Raw genomic sequence first — 20,910 nt, 5'->3', positions numbered from 1 at the left:
TCAATTTGGTAGCCCTTAACCACATGTGCTTATTGAATGCTTGAACTGTGGCTAGTGTGACTGAGGAAATGAACTTTCAATTTTACTTCATTTTAACTACTTTAATTAATCAAATTTAATTTAACTAATTTGATTATTTGATTAATTTCAATTTAAGTGCCCATATGTGGTTAGTTAAAATTGTATTGAATGACACAGCTACGAAAAGTTGCAAAGTTCATAGTCCTTTCACCATTTTGATGGAATGAGAGGTTACTGTGTGTGTGGTATTTGCAATACCCAAGCTTCAGAGGTAATACATGCTTCTCAAGTCTGATAGGATGGAGGGGACTTAGTCAATCATACCAGACAGCAGAAAGGGCATACTAATTAGAGTGAGCAAAGGACAAAACAAGAAATGTAGATGTGTCTTCTGGAACCAGTAAGCAACTGAGACATTAAGCTTAGCAAGGTAGAAATAGGTCACATGGAAGGGAATCTTGAATTCCATGCCTAGAAATTTAGGATTATTTGAGAATGTTGAAATATTTGAGAGTGTACATTGTCCAAGACATACCTGACAGGCTATGTAGGCAATGAATTGCTCTGTGTTCTGTTGGGTTCTGAAATGGAATTAAATGTCCACTTTTACAGGGGTGCCTGGATGGCTCAGTCAACTCTTGATTTCAGCTCAAGTCATGATCTCAGTTGTGATATCAAGCCCTGTGTCAGGCTCCACACTCAGCTCCTGAGATTCTTTCTTTCCTTCTGTCCTCCCATTTTCTTTCACCCCACTCACACACTCTATCTCTTAAAAAGAATAAAAATTATAAATGTCCACTTTTACAGAACTGTATGTGGCATGGAACCCCACTTTCTTCGTGAGATCTAGTTTCATTTGAATGTCCCTCTTAATAGTTGTGTTGGCTGGACAGAGAAGTAGATGACCTCTGAAGTCCTTTCTGGTCCTGAGAGTCTGATTCTGTGGTGAATTGTGTGGTCCTTTCTGTAAGACATATTAGGATCTTAAGAATGTGGGCTCATAAGGAAGAAGAAAAAATTATGAATAAAAGGATCCAAACATAGATGTGAAACTGTGTATGGGTGACCTAATTACAAAGCCCAAATTGATAACTTTAGTGCATTCTATGTGTGTTATTGGGGAGAAGGGTAAATATTGCTGGAGAGTCACAAGAATTTCCAGGCAATATTCATGCTCACACTTGTGCTTTGGGTAGTCATTTCAGTCTGATATAAGCCCCCAGGGAGTATTTCTAGGTAGGAGAGAGCAAAGGAAGCCATGGTGTAATGGTACCAGTAGAATAGATCCTGAAAAGAGCTCCAGCCAATGGGACTAGAACTTGAGGCAATGTGCCAGTTTTATATGGGGAGCAGGAGTGTTGAGCAAGAAAACAAGTAAAAAGTCCCTGCAATGTTTGGGAATGAAGATTTCCTGGGTGATACTCATTATCCAATATACACCAAAATAATGACACTAATCACAAACCCTGTCCTCTTGGTCATAACCTGGGGTCCTGTTGGCTGCTTCTATCTGTACTGGCTCAGGACTTGACAGGGCTGAGTCCTCAGGGTCAACACTCCACAGCTGTAATTGAAAAAAGCAGGAGTTGATGGATTTTGTAATAAATTTGAGATTGAACCAATGATGTATTGAGCAGGCATTGTTACTGAACTTGAACCTGAGTTTCCAGTACTCAGAAGAGGATTTTATGGCAAAAATTATGGTTGATTTCATCAAAATCTAAGGTAAAGCCAATAGTATCTAAAGTATTTGAAACATACAACAAACCACCCTGTGATTTGACCTTGGATCCACTCTTATCAGTCATGTGAATTTCTGCAGACTTGACTGGGATTTTGACTTGATGAGAACCAGCCAAATAATACTACACAATGGTCACATATTTGTACCCTGGAGTGGGACAGACTAGCGTTCAGATCCTCACCATTTAATTAGCAGGTGGATTGAGGAGTTATTTAATTTTTTAAGCTTTGGTTTCCTTATCTGTTAAATAGAAAAAATAACAGTATTTACAACATAAAGTTGCCATGAGAAATCACTAAATAATGTATGTAGGTTAACATAATGCCTGCCCCAGAATATGAGTAGTGAGAGCAAAGTATTTTTACTATTGACCTCCCTATAACAGATAATACATGCTGAGATCTTAGCAGAATCTTGGTCATCATCAAGTCACCATTCATTTCTTATATGTGCTGGGTACCTCCTCTATGTCAGAAATTGTGCTAAGACTCTGTATCTAGAAATGAATAAGATGAACTTGAAAATGGCTTAAAAAATGTATAAGCTAAAGCTGCTTCCCCAAAGGAGTTTGGAAGCTTTTGAGAGAGATTTATAACCTAACCATCAAGCTGGTGTGTGAAATGTTACAAATTCAAGGAAGGGAATTTGGGTAAATTGGAAGGGGAGGTGAACCATGAGAGACTATGGACTCTGAAAAACAATCTGAGGGGTTTGAAGTGGCGGGGGGGGTGGGAGGTTGGGGTACCAGGTGGTGGGTATTATAGAGGGCACGGCTTGCATGGAGCACTGGGTGTGGTGAAAAAATAATGAATAATGTTTTTCTGAAAATAAATAAATTGGGAAAAAAAAATTCAAGGTGGTCTCTGTGCCTGGGAGTCCAGACAGTGTGTTATGATGAGCAGAGGAAGGATGATGCTCTGGGTGGAGAGAATGCGAAGTTAAAAGAGAATCAGCCAAGGGCAGGATGGACATAGAGTAGGGATCAGAGTCCCCTTTTGTTCTCAGTGGGAGACAACTTGTCTATTCCTTAGGCACACCCAAAAGAGCTCTTAGTCCCACCAAGAAAGCCAGATCACTTTGAATACTCTTGTGGTATTATAGGAGATGGGGCCAGAAAGGGTGCCAGCCTGCTCTGCTGAGCTAACCTGTATGTCCCTCCCTCCCCAGGCTTCTTCAAGAGATACCACGACCATGGCCCTGCTCCTCTTCACCGTTACTGTCCCTCCTGTGCTGCCAGCTGCCCTGACCACAGGCATCGTGTATGCACAAAAGAGGCTGAAGAAAAAGAAAATCTTCTGTATCTCCCCACAGAGAATCAATATGTGTGGGCAAATAAACCTCGTGTGCTTTGACAAAGTATGATCTAAACTTTCCAGGTTGGAGGTTAATGATTTCAAGGCACAGCAGAGCTGGAAAAGGACTCCAAGAATGCTTGGCTCACTGCACTCACTTTACAGATGGGAACACTGAAGCCAGAGAAGGTCATACAGTGAGCTAGTGTGAGACCATGTTCTGGAGGACCACTCTACTGTGTCCTAAGGAAGTGGTTTAGCTATCACATCATGAATTCCTTTCCTATAAAATTTAATATTTTTGTGCCCATGTTGGGTTTTAAAACAGTCTCCTATTATAAAAACTTCTATGACTGACTTTTTTTTTTTTTTTAAAGATTTTCTTTATTTATTTGTCAGAGAGAGAGGGGGAGAGAGCGAGCACAGGCAGACAGAGAGGCAGGCAGAGGCAGAGGGAGAAGCAGGCTCCCTGCCGAGCAAGGAGCCGGATGTGGGACTCGATCCCAGGACGCTGGGATCATGGCCTGAGCCGAAGGCAGCTGCTTAACCAACTGAGCCACCCAGGCGTCCCTATGACTGACTTTTCAGGCAAAAAAATGTTGGGACATTTCTGTTCCCTGAAGCGCTTTGTTTGTCCTGTGCTTCATTGAGCATATTCCCTTCATTTCCTCTGCTTCTTTTAAGGAAAGGGAGGGAGGGGATCATGGCTGTTTATGCACTCAGTTCCTCCTTTCTCCTTTGATCCTCAGGTTAGCAAAATTCCACACAGCAAATATGTCCCTGTTCTTAAGGTCCTAGAAGTGGCAGTGGAGGAATATGTCTAAATGGAGAGGATTGCTACTCTGGGACAGGTTCTAAGACCCCTTCCGATGCCTCTCCTGTAGGGGATATGGAGGGACCTCAGCCACAGTTGCCTGCTGTTCAGATCTTGCCTCTGCTTGGGCAGGTCAGTTTAACTGCTACCACACAGTGGACCTGGCCTGGTTCTTCTGTGTCTCCACTTCATTCCCATTTGAGTAATTGATAAAGGCTTTGCCACTTTTTATCTAATCTGCATTGGCCAAGAGCCCTGTTAATGAGATGTTCCTTGCTCTGCAGAAATTCTTGACTTAGCTGAGGAAGCAGGTAAAGCAGAAGTGTAGACAATGATAACAGTGAAATGCATGCTGAAAGAGGTATGAACAAGGCCTTGAGGTGAAGTTACCTGCCATGGTTGAGAGCTGTGGCTTTGGGTGTTATACAGAATGGGCCCTGGCCTCAGAAGCAAGCGGTTCAGCAGCACAGTGATATCAAGGCCTTTGGCACATGGGGGACAGAGGACAGTGGGGTGTGGCTAGATTGGGGGCTGCGTGGTAGGGGATGCTGGTGGAGAGAGGAGTGAGTCCTATTGCTCAGGGCCTGATGTGCCAAGCTAAGGACTGGAGTTTTGTTGTGAAGGAGAATGGGGGTCTTACCTTTTATTATAAGAAGATGGGTGACATTGTTATAGGTGTATTTTATTTATTTCATCCAGGGTAATTGGTGAGAAGGGACAGAGGGGAGATAGGACTGAGACAAAAAGCTATCTGGGAACATTGTCCTAGACAAGAAGGGCAAAAATGGAGAGTAGAGGTGGAGGAGTCTAACTCCTGTCCGTTTGAATACAGCTGGAGAAAAACCACGAGTAGAGTTGATGGGTCTTGGCCCCGAGCTGGAAGTAGAACAGGTTAGCAGGTTAGTTATTTTTGTTCTATTCTTGTCAAGTTGCCTTTGACAAGAAAGCCCTTAACCCCACCCATCCGGAACCACGAGGGTTAACTTAACAGTAACCTCCTTTTAGTTTTAGGACCAGAGAACAGCCCCTGGGAAGTTTTCTGGCAGGGATTCCCAATACTTATCCAGGAGCCTCACTAGTGCCTGTAAAATAAGAAGGAGATTATAAAACACGTTCATTTCATAGTCATCTGTTTCTAAAACTAGTTCTTCCAGAGGATGTTCATTTTACATCTCTTATAAAGTTTTTTTCCTCCGCATCCTCATGTGCTCTTTTGCCAGAACAGCTGAAGGACTGCTTCTCAGCAGGCTTGGCCAAACCCCAGTGGCATGACAGCATTTTAGAGTGCAAAGAACTCTGGATTGGGAATCATCAAAATGGGAAGTCAGATCCTGGATCTGACACTAAGTTTCTGTGTGACCTTTTAAGAGAAAAAGTTTGAACTCTAATAATCTCTAAGTGTCTTTCTAGATTTCACATTGTAAAACTCTACCAATATGCTGTTGGAATAAAGCACCCCACAATGAACTGAAGCCCCATCTACTATTATTTCCATTTTGAAGACATTCACCACTGGGCTTCTGCATATATCTGTTCCATATATTTCCAGTTTATGTTGCTTTGTTATAAAACAAGTTCTCTCTTTTCTACCCAGTTCATCCTATGCCTGAGCTAGTATTCATGCTAAGAAGTTTGCTTTCTCTGTCTTACTCCCTTTACTACTGCAACTATAATTTACTTTTCTTTCTGTTCATGTCTAGTTTTATTGTATAAAGATCATTTTCACACAGAGAAATAACACAGTCCCATTCCTGTTTTGTTTTGGTATCAATTCTGTTTTCATATTCAAAATATTGATGTTTAAAAATATAATCTGATCATCAGGAAAACACTTCAGTTTGAATTAAGCTACTAACTTTCTTATGGAAAAACTTAAGAGGATTTGAAATCTAAACACACAGGTTGGGACCCTTACGAATTGCAGGAGGGAAATGAAGCAAATAGATTTTTGCTGTTGTTCTTCAAGGAATAACTCGCACAAAGCATGTTAGCTTTCTGGGAAGTCCGAATAAATTAATGAAACCAAGATTCCTTCATTCTTTAATTGAAAGTCCAGTATGGGTTTTGTCTTTCTGCATATTTTACAAAATTTATTTAACTTTATCTAGACAGGCTGGATTCTGGCTCTTTCTTTTCAACCTGCAGGCCACTGGACCTTGAGGCTGCTCATTTCATCTCTAACCTGAGAATGTCCTTTCCCTGTTTACTCAGTTGTAAGAATTGGAAGCATCATAAGCACTTCATTGTAAAGCATTATGCCTATTTTATGTTTTTTTAATGACCAAAATGTCATTGATAGAAGACTAGAAAATTCAGTGCCTTGTACAGAAATGATTTTAAAAGAATGATGACAGAGACCTGGGTGTCAGTATTGAAGGACACACCCCAGCCCTTTGGTAGTGTTCTGTTTAGCCTTGATAGTGCTGAAGCAGTGTGGCCTCATGCTTACTCTGGGTGTTGGCTTCTTGCATAAAGACACCAGCGTCTGTAATTAATAGTGGACTCTGAAGCAAAGAGCAAAATCGAAGTGCTGTGATAGTACTTAGTTTCATGTAGCTTTCTCTGTTACATTATGTGACAAATATTCTCATAACACAGCAAATCAAATTCTCCCAACCATTTTCCTCTTGATCTAACAATAAAACTCTTTCATGGGCATTAATGAATATTTATTATTAGCACTTCATTATCTCCAAATTCTCAAAGTCCTTTATCAACATTTCATTATCAATCTGGACAGTCACCATGTCACCCATATTTTATAAAACTGTTATGAACCAGATGGCACACTATGAACTAAATCGTCTTGAAAAGAAAGAAAAAATTCTGAACTCTGCTTTTAGAAAGACAGCAGGTGCCAACTGAAAAGTCAGACTTGCACTGGTTCTTATTGGATTTCCATTCCCTGAACACCTACCATTGAACAATAGCAAGTACAATAAGCACACAAAAACAAAACACTCACATTTTATTGTAATGACTAGTATCTAGAGTCATTTAATGATCAACATAGGCTTTGGGAGAATCATTTGTCACTTGCTGAATCTTTCCTTCAGGTACCCTTCTCTGATTTAAAATTTGATGTTTATAAAGAGGGGCTTTGGACAACTAGATCTACTTTGATTTCTTGGGATCTTGGGTTTTGTTTAAGTCATGATGTAAGTAAAAGCTCTAAATCTTATGTTAACACCAATTCTAATTTCTTCCAGACTGGCACTCTTACGGAAGATGGGCTGGACCTCTGGGGGACTGTCCCAACTGTTGACAACTGGTAGGTACTTTAGCGAAGGTGGACTGTGGGATTTGTGTGGCTATCTTGGTGCTACTCAGAGCCATCCTTCCAGTGGTGAGGGATGAATGTCACATAAAATATATATAATAATTTACTAGAACTACTTCTCAATTATTTTAATTTTTAAATTAAATGAGTTCTAAGTACAGAATCAGACAAGAAAAGTAGGTCTTCAAACTCCACATGAAAAATAGAATGAACTGGATGAGTAAGGAATTGCATGAATAAAATGGAAGAACAAAGAGTGAAATCAGAACTGTGCTTAATTAAAAACTGCAAAGACTTGCTAGTGGTTAGTGGGCTGGCGGGGGTGGGATTGGGGAGGAGTCCAGAGAAAAAGAGCTCTGTCTCCTCCCTCATAGAGCTTACATTTCATGGGAAAAATGTTCACCTGCCTTCTATGCACAATATAGGCTGTGGAAAGTGCTACTATTAAGACACACAGATCAATATAGAGAAGAAGAAACAATAATGATTGCTTGATATACTACACAGTCCAGATTTTAGAATAACATAATAAATGGTAGAAATTAATTTTGAAAATGAATAGAATGAGGAAAACCACCTGACAGAGATACCACTTGAAATAGAATCTTGAAACAGGTATGGCTAAAATTTTTATAGACACGGGCTTAAACCTGGCCATGGGAGTGGAGACAGCAATCAGAGATGCTACCCCAGGATGGAGCTAGAGAGGGAAAGGCCCTAGCTCCCTTTGTAGTGGGGATGAGATCTGCCTTCTCAATCCAAGTGCAAATCCCTCAGCCCTTAAGCTCTGGATACTCTACTTTGGTTCCAAACATGGCTCAGTCTCTGTCATTGAAAGAGTCATACAGGAGCTACCCAAGACAGTGATGGGAAGAGTGTAGATCTGGCACAAGATAACAGCAGACAGGCAGTGAGACATGTGAAGATACTTGGGTTCAACCCTACTTGTGTGCTTCAGCTCCTGGCTGCTCAGATGTCTGGTCCAGGCTTTTGTTCAGACAGGTACCACTTTGCCTTCTATTGGCCAGACCAGTGAAAGGGGAATGGGATGTTTGCAGCTTTTACCCATCCTCTTCTTTGCTTTCCCCAAGTAAGCTTTTGGGGTGTAGAGAAAACTGGATACAGTTACTGTTTGGCTGTAAGATGGGAGGAGGGAAAGGTAAACCCAGCCAATCTATTTGCATAGAGGAAAGTGAACTTCAGATGCTGGATATCCATGCCCAGAGTTTCAGAAATAGGACAAAAGGTGAAGGACTGAGTCTTGAGAAACGTTTCACAGTCCAGGTGTGCTTTTACTTGAAGGAAAAAGAAACCAGTAGGCAGTCTTCCTTCCAATCCCTGCTACTTCACTGACCCAGAGACCTCTTGCCTGGGGGTGTGGCTTTCTAGAAACTACTCTGAAGAGCTTGCAGGTGTCAGTCTGAGCCTTCCCCTGCCACTCCCACGATAGGTGCTGGCTGCAAGTAATCTGACAGAAGTTTCAGTGATTATATCCGAGTGCTCAGACTTTATTACATAGGGCATGGGAGCTATGGAAGGATTTGAGCACAAGGTTTACATATTATTTAAATTCTATGTTGGTGAGATTTAAGGGGCAGAATGTGTAAAATGATTTTGTTGAGGACCTTCACTTATTAATCATCTTCTCTATCAGTTTTCAAGAAGTCCACAGCTTTGCCTCAGGCAAGACATTGCCATGGAGCCCGTTGTGTGCCGCCATGGCCAGCTGCCACTCTCTGATCCTTCTCGACGGGACCATCCAGGGAGACCCACTGGACCTCAAAATGTTGGAGGGCACTGCCTGGGTAAGGTGATAGTTTCTTGGTGCGACTAAATGAGAAAAACCTGAAGAGATTCTTACAGGGAGTGGTAAAGCTTTTCTAACTTCAGCTGAAACCCAGAGAGGACTTATAACAATATGTAATTGAAGGTCTGACTGTTCCCAAATTTCCGGATCTATACGCAAAAGAACTCTGTTAATGAGTGCAACATGAAAGTGTTCCACGATCAAATAATTTGGGGGAACTGCTATTTTAAGAAAGTAAAGTGGATTTCTTAACTATGGAATTTCTTTGATATATTGTGGTACACTATGAATATTCAAGAGTGACTATGATATGCAGCGTTTGTCAAGCCTACTTGACCACAATATCTTGACAGGCCAAAATATGGTACAATGGCGCTCCTTAACACCCTCAGAGAAACAGTAGTCTAAAGCAGTGCTATTTAGCATGGTAGCCACTAGCCCCATGTAACTATCTACTACTTGAAGTGTGGCTATGCAACTGAGAAACTGAATTTTCAATTTCATTCACTTTAATTAATTTAAATACCAATAGCCACAAGTGGCTGATAGCTACTGTGTTAGACAGTATAGGTCTAGACACCAAACTGAAAGTCCCCCACTCCAGTTGGCTCAGTTTTCGGAGATGAGTGTGAATGAGAGTTGAAGGGTATAAAACTGTCCTGGTGGCCATCATGACATGGTAGGCAGGCCTCTCAACTCCACGACTTTCTAGCTCTGTGACCCCAAAACCGGAACCAAGACTGCGTCTGTTACCTTCATGTGTGCCCTTGTGATAATGATGCCTCATTCACAGACTTGTCGTAAGCATTGAGCTTATGACCCTATGGGGCTGCTTGCATTGTAAAGTGCCCAACGAGTGGAAGGCACACATTCATTCATTCACTATTTAATTGATTACATTATTCTGCTCTCAAAAAATAAATTTTAAAGCTACTGACAGTGATGCATCAACTACTGGGACAGCATTTAAACAGAATGGTGAAGGGGTGAAAACAAATGATTGCAGGGACGTGAAATACACCTCACAAGAGATAATTTAAAGATGTAGAGTGAGAAAAGAGCAGCTTTCTAGAAGCCAGAGTAATGAAAGAAGAAACCTAGTTAGCAGGGAAATTTCTGATATCAGTAAGTTAAAATTCGAGCATGTGTTGTGGAGAAATTTTTGACATAAAGACAAAGCAGTGATCACTTTCCTGGATCTTACAGGGGAGTAATTGGTGTAATCCTTATAAACAATGTCTTTAGCAGCATCATTTGAGCTGACACAATGATGAGCTGCTTAGGGTCAATATTTACTGTATGTGACTTTGATCCTGGTTCTGACAGTGCCTCTTCTCCATTGAGGGGGTTTGATCTACTTGTACAAATTACTTACAAGTTGGGGTCTTGCATGGGAACGTAAATCTTTAGTATTAGCTCTATAAGAAGAATTGTCTTTAAGAACAGTGGTATCGACCCCAAACAAAGCATGAAAGTGCAAGGTGATTCACTGAGTTTAAAGCTGGGTGAGAAGCAGCCTCCAGTTATATATCCTTTGATGGTTAGGAAACTTTCATGAAACATAAGGGGGAGGGGAAACATCCTTGTAGACTCTAAGAATTTTAGCTCTAAAAAGGATATCAGAATATTTTTCAGGAGAAATTTGAGATCTGGAGAAATGGAGTAATGTTCCCAAGGTTAAACAGTAAGTGAAAGAGCAAAGGGCAGATGTAGTCTCCCATTTTCTGATTTGTACAACAGATTTGTACAATGGATGGCCTTTTCCATATTTTTTTGTTAATATCAGTTTCTCAGATGATATAACTTACACTGTTGTAACATCCAAGGTATACAAACCATTTTCAAATATGCATTCTTATTTGCTAACAACTAACTTGCTAATTCTCTAGCTAACCAATTTGTTTGTAACATAAATATAGAATAAGAAATAACCCTATGTTTATCTCAAGATCATGTTTATCTGAGGGCTAATGTGCTCAGCTCTATTAGAGGTAGATCTCTACTTAAACTCTTGTCCAGTTACTAGACATACTAATTAGGAAGAGCCATTGGCCTATAGCTAACATTTCTTCCATCAGTTACTACTTAAATGGTACTCACAATATTTCTGGCTTTTTGACATTCTACAATAAGGTCCTTAATCTTAATCAATGCAACAGAAATTTGACAATGATGGTATTCAGATAATTGACCTAGAAGAGAAAACATGTGAAAGAAGTTTTGAAAAGATTAAAATGCTATACAAATGAGAGGTATTTCTTTCTTCTTATTTTTCTCTAAGGAATCTTATGAATGTTTTCATTTTAAAACAGATAATGGAAGATTGCAATGCAGACTATGGCAAATTTGGGATGTCAGATTCAAACATTGTAATAAAACCAGGACCAAAAGCCAGTTGGGTATGATTTGCTTTTTTAAATCAAATGATTTTTTTCTCCTTGAAATTCGTAAATTTCTCTGGACTTTCACGTATTTTTATATTCCTATTATTTTGCCTTCTCCTAACAGTATGCATAGGTTTGCTCATTCCTTCATTCCTGAATATATCCTTTAATTTATTAATGAATCTGTCCTTTAATTTATTCAACAAACACTCATGGAGTGCCTATGTGTGCCAGAGCACTATGCTATGTGCTAAAGGACAGAGTGAATTCAGAGCTAGACGTGTTGGTCTCTGTGTTGGAGGAATACATGGGTGGATAGAAAAATCCATATAGGTGCAAATAAGTGCAAGACAATGTGTCAAGTGCTCTCATAAAAGCTGAAGAAAGAGCTACATGGGTTCAGAGGTGGGAGTGAATACTGTTTCTGAGAGAGAGAGAAGCATCACAGATGAAGTGACCTGTTAAGTTTGCCTGGAAGATAATTAGGATTTCCCCAGGCAGCCATGGGGAAGGGCCCTGCAGACCAGACAATTTGATGAGGGAATCACCTTAGAGACAGGCAGAAAAGTATCAATGTTGTGACAAATACACCACTTCGTTATGTCCCTGGGTTCACTACAGAGCAAACCCTGTTGGTGTGCACCTGCTAAATTTCACTTATAGGCATCTTAAGCTCCCCGTTCTTGGTGCTCTCGCAGAGTCCTGTGGAAGCCATAGCCATCTTGCGCCAGTTTCCATTCTCCTCAAGTCTGCAGAGGATGTCTGTGGTCACTCAGGTGGCCGGGGAGGATCACTTCCATGTCTACATGAAGGGTGCCCCAGAGATGCTGGCCAAGTTCTGTAAGCCTGAAACAGGTACTCATTTAACTGACCCTGTTCTCTTTTAGGAGGTAAAATATTTTAGAAATCCAAATACATTAAACACACAAGTCTGAATCAATGAATACATCTGATAAGGCAGAGGTGAGAATTTCAAGGCAGAAAGGCAGAGAGTAAATATCTGACTTCGGTCCATCCAGAAAAGTCTAACCACAATGGGGTATCAGGGAAGCAGCCATCAGGAGCCAAAACAGGAAGCTATATAAGGGTCTCCAGAAGGGCAAGAATGAGGAGCATGCACTGGGAACCAATGGGACAGGTCTGGACCCTGCGCTCATCCTGCGGCTGGGGTACTCCGCCACCCCCTCTGGGGGCTGACACCACGTAAGTGCTTGTGCAGATCAATGGAAGGAGAATATAGACAAGATAAATTTCTTACCAAAAAAAGTGATTAGAGTAAATTAGGTGGTATTAGAGCAGTGTAATTGATCATTTTCATAGCAATTTCATCTTTCTGGGACAGATTTTGAGTTGATTTGTATTGTTTCTTAGTCTTATAAATATATGCACCCTCTAAGCGGCAGCCCAGATTTGTAAGAATATTGTTGCATTCAAATGAGTTCATTTGGATAAAATTGGTCTTTTTCTCCTGATTTTCATCTATATTCTCCTTATGATTGCTGGTAACCATCAACTTGTGCACACAATTCTAGATTCGGCAAATGATTGCTTTAACTTCTGCCTCCTACTTAGAGTCATTTTTACCTTGGAAGCAGGCCCTTTTTTTCTGACTTTGATCTTTCTCAGAGCTCTCATTACCTCTATCACTCTATCCTTCACAGACTGATGTCCTATATTTCGCTGTTTAATTGTTTTTCCCTCACAGATACAAGTGAGTATCTTCTTGAAATTCTAACCAATGACTATTGCCCCTGTTCTTTTGTGAGGGTTTGAGCCTGTCACTTCTCACCTCTCATCCTTCTGGTAGAACTTTCAGTTTTTCTTATTGTTCTTATCTTAGATCTTTGACATAGGCTAATAAGGACTCTGTATTTAAGAAAGAGAGAGAGCCAGGATCTTCTTCAATCCCCGCCTCCTGGAACATTTTAGAACTACAAAAAGTCCGAGCTGAATGGGGACATAGAGTTCCGTATCCCCTCATTCTATGGATGGGGAAATTAAAGTATAGAAGAGAGACCTAACAAGCCCAAGGTCAGAGATCTAGATAGTGGTAGTGTAGAGACTAAAAATTAGGTGTTTTGTTACCTAAGCCACAATATACTTCCATTATGCTGTGCTTCTTTCTAATACCCTTATAGGCATTCTACAAACCATAAAGATTTTGTAAGTATTTTAACAGAAGTTATGACTACTATGCCCAAATACACAAATGTTGGCATTGTATCATCTGTCATCTAAAGCAGGGATTGGCAAGCTTTTCTGCAAAGAGCCAGGTAGAAAATATTTTAGGTTTTGCAGGCCACATGGTATTGTCTCAACCACTCAACTCTGCCATTGTGACTCCAAAGTAGTCATAGATGGTAAACAAATGGGCATGGCTGCATTTCAGTAAAACTTTATTTTAAAAAACAAGTAATGGGCCAGGTTTGGCCAGTAGTTTGCTGACTTCTAGTCTAGAGGATTGGCTGTTTCCCTTGTTTTACTCAGGTAGACTCAGTCCTGAGGCCCGTCTTTATTAAAGCTAGCCAGGGGATTTGACACCCAGTTGATGACCAGTGTAGCTTTGGCGTTCATTTCTGTCAAAATATTAAGATCACATTGATGAAGTTGTTAGTGACTTTTAGTTGGAGCTTTAGTTTTTCTATTAAAGTATTTTCTGGAGTTTTAAAACAAGGTGCAGTGATTGGGTCCCAGTCTTGTTTAGGAGCTGGGTAGCCTTCAATGTGACATTACATTTACCTCTTTCCTCTCACCTGACAGTACCCAAGGATTTCCCACAGAAACTGAGGAATTATACAGTACAAGGCTTCCGTGTTATTGCTCTTGCCCATAAAGACTTGAAGATGGAGAAGCTTTCAGAATTACAGAATTTAGCCCGGTAAGGAACTCAGAAATCAGCACTAGAGCAGGCTCTGTGTGCATCAAGTAAGTGAATGCTGGAGACGGACAGGGCAGCTCAAATCACAGGGAAGTCTCCTGGAGATGGAGACTCATCTCCTCCAATCTCCTAATTTGGAGATAGGTGAGTCTAAGCCACACTGGGGAAGACTTGGTGAGGTCACAATGCCGGTTAGAGGTAGAACAAGGATGGCAGTCCAGATCTCCTGACTCCAAGACGTCAGCGAGCTATCTCTGCCCTACATTCCAACATCCCATCAAAAATAATTGACCTTCCTTCAGCCTTGGAACATTATGTGGCTGACTCACTGGGGTCCCATCTCCTTGAAAGAAGGAGACAATGGGCACTGTGACGGACCTCTAGCATCCTTTAGACCTGGCTTCTTCCAGGGCTCAATAGTACACCTCCCTCAGTTCTGGAGAGATAGTGAGTGCAAATTCAGTTATAGGAAATAGAATTCAGCATTCTTCATTACATTAAGGGTATAAATCATCTTCATTAGAGGATAATCTGCAGATTCTTTTTTTTCTCTTAATGTTTCTCAGTTTTTAAAGGTTATTTTTGAATTGTCTAAGACAAAGGAATAGTGAAATACTGTGGAACATTGAATAACAAATTATCTATGCATTATTATCTTTGATTTTGTGTTGCTGATAGAAAGACCCTCATTTATATTCAATTAACACCTTTGCATACATAAGATGTGGATATCCTTGGTTCAGTGTAACTATTTGCAACCTATGTCCATTTGCTCTAATGGGATCATTGTCTCTTCTTTATGCTGTGTCTATTTCCCTCATCTTTAAAGTGTAGGATTGGATGATCTTCAAGGAGACTTTCAACCATGACATTTTAATCTTCTAAATAGAATTGCGAAGATCATTTTGAAATAAATGAATGGCACTGTCAGATTTAATATTCAAGGTGTTAGCTATTCTTAAGCAAGCATGAAGACCCATTACACACAGGATTTTGTAATTTTTCAAGACAAAACAATTTTAATAACAAAAGCTAGGGTTAAGTGTGAAGAAAAAAGTTGATGTATTTAGACAAGGAGGATAGCCATCACCCAGCTGCCACATACTAGTACAGCTGTGATGCTCTCATTTAAAAGTAACTAATGAGGTAGCTATTATTATAAATATAACAAAATAAGAAAGTGATGATATAATGTGCTAGATTTCCAACCATCTCATATTTTCATAGAGAATATCAGCCCCCATTATGCTTCTTAAAATTTAGTTACTATTTTCAAACAGAGAAAAGGAAAAGTGTTTTGAGTTTTAGCACAATCAAATTATATTTAGCGAAGTTTCCCAATCAGGAAAATCAAAAGCTTCTTTTAAAAATGGTATCATAAAAGGGAAGTAGAAGAGTTTCATTTTTTTAAGGAAAAAAAAAAGAAAAGCAAACTAGAAAACAGAAGCAGTACTTTTTCAAAATTCCCTCTTTCATTGGTTTAGCAAATTTCTATTGAGCTTGACTCTGTGTGATGCTCTTCAGGACACTGAAAATTCAGAAGTGAATAAAACAAAATCTTTGCCCTCAGAAGCTTATATCCTAATTAGGGGAGATAGATAATAATGCCAGTTTACATGGGTGATCAGCGAGTCCTCTGAGGAGGTGACATTTGAACAGAGAAATGCATAAAGTAGGGGAGCAAAGCACGTGGATATCCGGAGGAAGGGCACTACAGGCAATAGGAAGAGCAGTACAAGCCCTGACACAGGATCTTGCTGAGAATGTTGCAGAGTAACAAGAGGCCTAAGTGTCTGAATTGGTGAAAGATGGAAGAGTCATAAAATAGAGATCAAAAACAGAATAAACTGGTGAGAAGATTTCTGGATCTTTCTTTTAGTTCTAGGTAATTAGAAAATATTAGTCCAATCTGTAATAAAGACTCATGAAGTTAAATGATGGGAATTTAGCACAATCTGTATTAGATAGATCTTCTTTTATAATATTCTCCTGAAGTCACTAAGGCATGACTCATATCTAATTATCTGAGTATTCACCAAAGTGCCTACTATTTGGTCTAAAACAGAGTAGTCATTTGGTGAATGGACTTTTGAATGAAGATGTAGTAACTTGCTCTCTACTCCAGAAAGAAGTTTCTTCACCATGTTCCCATCTAAGTTTGAGTTATATTTTTCACCAGGACATCCAACTCTGATCTTTCTCTTTCTCATGTGTTTATTTCCTCTCCCTCCCAGTTCTACCAACGTGATAGAAAAGAAACAATATCAAAGAAAACTAGACAAGCGATAAGTACAGATGAGAGATTTCTGTACGTTTTTGTAAGATGTGAAGTAGGTGGGTGGGGGGAAGGAGGAGAGGCAGCTGAATCAGCAGATGGAAGAAGTATAGTCTACCCCACACCAGAAAGAGAGATGGCAGGAGAGGGAAGTTGCTTCCCCCGTGGAAGCTGAGAGGCTGTGACTCAGCTCTGTCATATACTGTGAAGATGGAGGTGGGACAGGACCCAACACCAGGGTTGACTGACCATAATCTCCCTCTCCTTCTGCAATCTTAACTCCTCTCTGGACAGAAAAAGAAACGATGCAAGATTGAGGAAGAGATCTTGGTCCCACATTTACTTTTTTTTTTTCCCAATTTATTTATTTTCAGAAAAACAGTATTCATTATTTTTTCACCACACCCAGTGCTCCATGCAAGCCGTGCCCTCTATAATACCCACCACCTGGTACCCCAACCTCCCACCCCCCCGCCACTTCAAACCCCTCAGACTGTTTTTCAGAGTCCATAGTCTCTCATGGTTCACCTCCCCTTCCAATTTACCCAAATTCCCTACTCCTCTCTAACGCCCCTTGTCCTCCATGCTATTGGTTATGCTCCACAAATAAGTGAAACCATATGATAATTGACTCTCTCTGCTTGACTTATTTCACTCAGCATAATCTCTTCCACATTTACTTTTTAAAAGGTCTCCATTCCTGAGGAGTTGTCCCACATAATGAATGTGACCCAGTTAGATTCTAAGCTTCCAATTTCAAACTCTGAAAACTTTTCAAATGATTGGCTGATGTCATGTATTTTCTGGAGGTTACAGATGGAGGTTGAAATGAATGATTCTATATTCAACTATTACCATAGCATTTCATATGCAGTACATACTTAATCAATGTCTAAAATAATTACAAGGTCAAAAAAGTTCTTTGAAATAAATAAATATATATATGATTAATATGGCATGTATATATGATTAACAAACGTTTTTAAAAACAACAAAAGAGTTGTTAGATAAGCATATTAAAAACAAAAGTTTTATAAACAGCAAAAGAGTTGTAGATAAGCACATTGTTTTTAAAAATGAAGTTGAAACTGGGAGAAGTTGATAAAAGATATAGAAGTACTTCCCTCTGGGAAGCTGAAGGGGAGAGGGTGTCTGGAGACAGGGACTATTGGTTTTCATCATAAGCTTTGGGTTCTTTCTTTCCGATTTTTAAAATATATGCATGTGTTATATTGATAAAACAAATTTTTTTAAAAGGAAGAAATAAAGTTCAATTGTCAAAACTACATAAATAAGCTTTAAAATTGATTTTCTCCTGAATCCAAAGAGAGAAAGCAGAGTCAGAGTTGACATTTCTGGGACTTCTCATAATGGAGAATCGCTTGAAAAAGGAAACCAAACCAGTCTTGAAGGAACTGAGTGAAGCCTGCATCAGGACGGTGATGATTACTGGTGTGTGTTTTTGGAGGCCTGAAACATTCAATGTATCCCAGGAATCAGAGAAGACCATGTGAGCTGAGTGGGTTCAGGTGGCTAAGGTAGAAGGAAAAATGCTTAGCTGTCATTTGTTATCTTGGGCTCCCATTACCCGGGCATAAGTGCAGCAGCCCTAATATGACCATATATTTTGGTGGCAGGGACCATACTTCATGCTCTTTGTCTCATGTCCTCTCTCCCTACCTGGGTTTGGCACAATGCTAGTCAGCTCACAATAAATGTTTAAACATAAGAATAGATATTTGATCACCAGGAACCACAGTGAGACTTCTGTGTAAAGGATGTAAAGACTCTACTGGACTGTCCTTCGGGCTGTGGAGCAGGCAGTCATATGCTGATCTAATGCAAGAGTGGCACAGCTTTCAGTGTTCTCTTCTCTGCTTGTCAGCAATCCAGGTCCCCAAGATGGTCCCGTGCTATCAGAGTGGGCCCATGTTACCTTCAGCCACTCAGGGCTGTCAGTCTCCTGAGATCTGTCATAAATTGCCTAACCATGTCTTTCTTCAGTTCTGCATGTGTTGGGAATATGCAATGTTCTGGACATGATGCTATTATGGGAGGGAGATGCAGACATAGTTTTTCACCACTAGGGACAGACAAGCTTGGGCAAGAGATGCTGCCAAATGGTTATAAAATAAGGCAGAAAAAGGGAAATGCCCCCAAAGAACACCAGCAATGTAGTAAGGACACTCGAAGAGGCAGAGCTCAATTCTGGCTGCTGAGAGATTAATACAGAAGCAAGCTAACTCTCTTTGTCATATAGGTGACAACCTTCAAACAGCTATTACTGTGGCAAAGAATTCTGAAATGATTCCTAGAGGAAGCCAAGTGATCCTTGTTGAAGCCAATGAACCAGAAGATTTTGTTCCTGCCTCTGTGACTTGGCAACTGGTCGAGAACCAAGAGAATGGCCCGAGGAAGAATGTGAGCAAATGTTAGAAGGCCCCTTGGTGGCCTTTCCTGATAGCATATAGCCCTGGTCCCAGCAACCTTCTCTCACCATTAGAAGTCATCACAGTCGAAACCCCTTACAGCCTGTCCAGAGTTCTGCAATTTGCAAAGCATTTAGCATTTCCACTAGCACATCTCAGCCCTGGCTGTGCAAAGAAATCACCTGGAAGAGTTTTTAAGCTTCCAGTGCCAAGGCTTTATTGATTAAATCCAAATCTCTGTGTTGGGAGCTTGCAGCAGCCCTTTTCTCCCCAAGATTCTGATATGCAATCGTGGCTGAGAACCAATAATTTACATCCATATTTCCCATTTGATTTTCACAGTTAGCTTATACAGTTGACAAAATGTTCATTTTGCAAATGAAAAAACTGAGGCCCAGCAAGGTAGGCTTACCCAAGACACACAAGTTGCAGAGTGGGAAATAAAACTTAAGTCTTTCTGATTGCACCCAGAACCATGGGCATTTAGATTGTGCTGTGCCTGTGACATAAAGTTAACAGGCGTTGGGTTTCTCTAGATAACAAGTTTCTTATGCTTTTGTGAAGAAAATGAGCTGCAGCCTGACATCCCATCCCTAAGTGTAATGCCTCTGCCTATATGTGAGTTCAAGGAGGTGGTTTTCAGATGGCAAATTATAAAAATGCTCCCTTCCTTGAGACTGACCAGCCCTTTGGATTGTTAAGTGTAGAGTAGGCCTTGTTCAGTATACAAACTGCACAACTGTACAGAGTGACTTTGCCCTTACTTGGCTCAAACCCCTTTGCATTGGCTGTAAAAGATGGCAGCTCTATGTTTTGCAGATTTCTGGTGCTTATTTCCTTGCAAACTCACTTGCTTCTGTGTCAGTACATGTTGCCTCAATTGCACTGTGTGATAAAACTCAAGTCTTCATTAATTTTTTTTTTTTTAGAGATCAGTCTGCATTAATTTTTAACAAATAGTCCATTCACACTACCGATTCACCTGTGTAATACCTTTAGTGAATTTTTAGTTGTTGCTGGGAGAAGTCACATCACAGTCTCAGGCTTTTTCCTCCTCACTGGCTCCCCACCACACTTTTCTTCTCCAGCTTTTCAGTGAAAATAAAAGGAATTCTGTCTTCACCTCATGTAGAATTCTTTAAGCATATCCTTTATTGGCTGTTTTGCATGGGGGAATGGAAAGGGAGGGCTCTATCACTTTGCCTCTTAATTCAGTACATCAAAATATTTTTCTTCCCAAAACAATGCTTTTCCTCAGATGGATCCCTCTAATGAAAAAAAAAATGTTCTCACCTTTTATACCATTTGAACTCAGAGTCCTACACTAATGTAAAGACCTTGAGAAATGTTGCATTAAAAAGCATGATCAGTGGGGCACCTGGGTGGCTAAGATGGTTAAGCTTCTGCTTTTGGCTCAGGTCATGATCTCCAGGGTTGTGGGATCAAGCCCCATATTGGGCTCCCTGTTCAGTGGAGAGTCAGCTTCTCCCTCTCCTCCTGCTCATATTCTCTCTCTCTGTCTCAAATGAATAAATAAAAATCTTAAAAAAAAAAAGCATGATCAGCTGTGGGTATGATGAATACATACGCATTCACTGGGAGCTCTTTTTCGAGGTTGAGCCAGGTGGGACACATTGACATACAGAGGGCAGGAGAGAAGGGTTTCAGCAAAGGAGTCGAACTGGTGAAATAACACCTAGGGTATGCAAGAAATGCTGGCCACTGTGAAGGAATGTGTCACCTGCTGAGGTGGGGAGAAGGCAGGTGCTATAAGGAATTAGGCTTTAAAGAAGAAGTCTGCCTTTTTTACAGAAAAGATATTGGGGCATGATGTGTGAATGAATGAATGAATAGTAAAAGATCTTAGAAAATTAAAGTCTGCATGAAGAGGAGAAGAAAGAGAAGGGAAGAATGTTTTCTGTTCTTCCTTGGAATTGCTAAGTGATACCTTGGAAGGATTTCCTCAGTAGACCGATAACGCATGTA

At 40.3% G+C, this 20,910-nt stretch overlaps 1 protein-coding gene across 1 annotated transcript in view; it reads left to right on the top strand.

Moving 5' to 3' along the window:
* Window positions 1-20,910, top strand: part of ATP13A5 (ATPase 13A5) — a 102,749-nt gene that overhangs the window by 46,585 nt on the left and 35,254 nt on the right. The window contains exons 12-19 of the mRNA XM_044254822.1: window positions 2,933-3,121; window positions 7,081-7,142; window positions 8,806-8,956; window positions 11,271-11,357; window positions 12,041-12,197; window positions 14,103-14,220; window positions 17,823-17,947; window positions 18,756-18,916. Coding sequence (XP_044110757.1) covers window positions 2,933-3,121; window positions 7,081-7,142; window positions 8,806-8,956; window positions 11,271-11,357; window positions 12,041-12,197; window positions 14,103-14,220; window positions 17,823-17,947; window positions 18,756-18,916 — 1,050 coding nt within the window. The remainder of the gene's footprint in view (window positions 1-2,932; window positions 3,122-7,080; window positions 7,143-8,805; window positions 8,957-11,270; window positions 11,358-12,040; window positions 12,198-14,102; window positions 14,221-17,822; window positions 17,948-18,755; window positions 18,917-20,910) is intronic.

Source organism: Neovison vison, chromosome 6 (genome assembly GCF_020171115.1).
Source record: "Neovison vison isolate M4711 chromosome 6, ASM_NN_V1, whole genome shotgun sequence".
Taxonomy (NCBI): domain Eukaryota; kingdom Metazoa; phylum Chordata; class Mammalia; order Carnivora; family Mustelidae; genus Neogale; species Neogale vison.
Note: the sequence above shows the minus strand (reverse complement) of the source record. Positions and strands in the feature narration are given on the sequence as shown.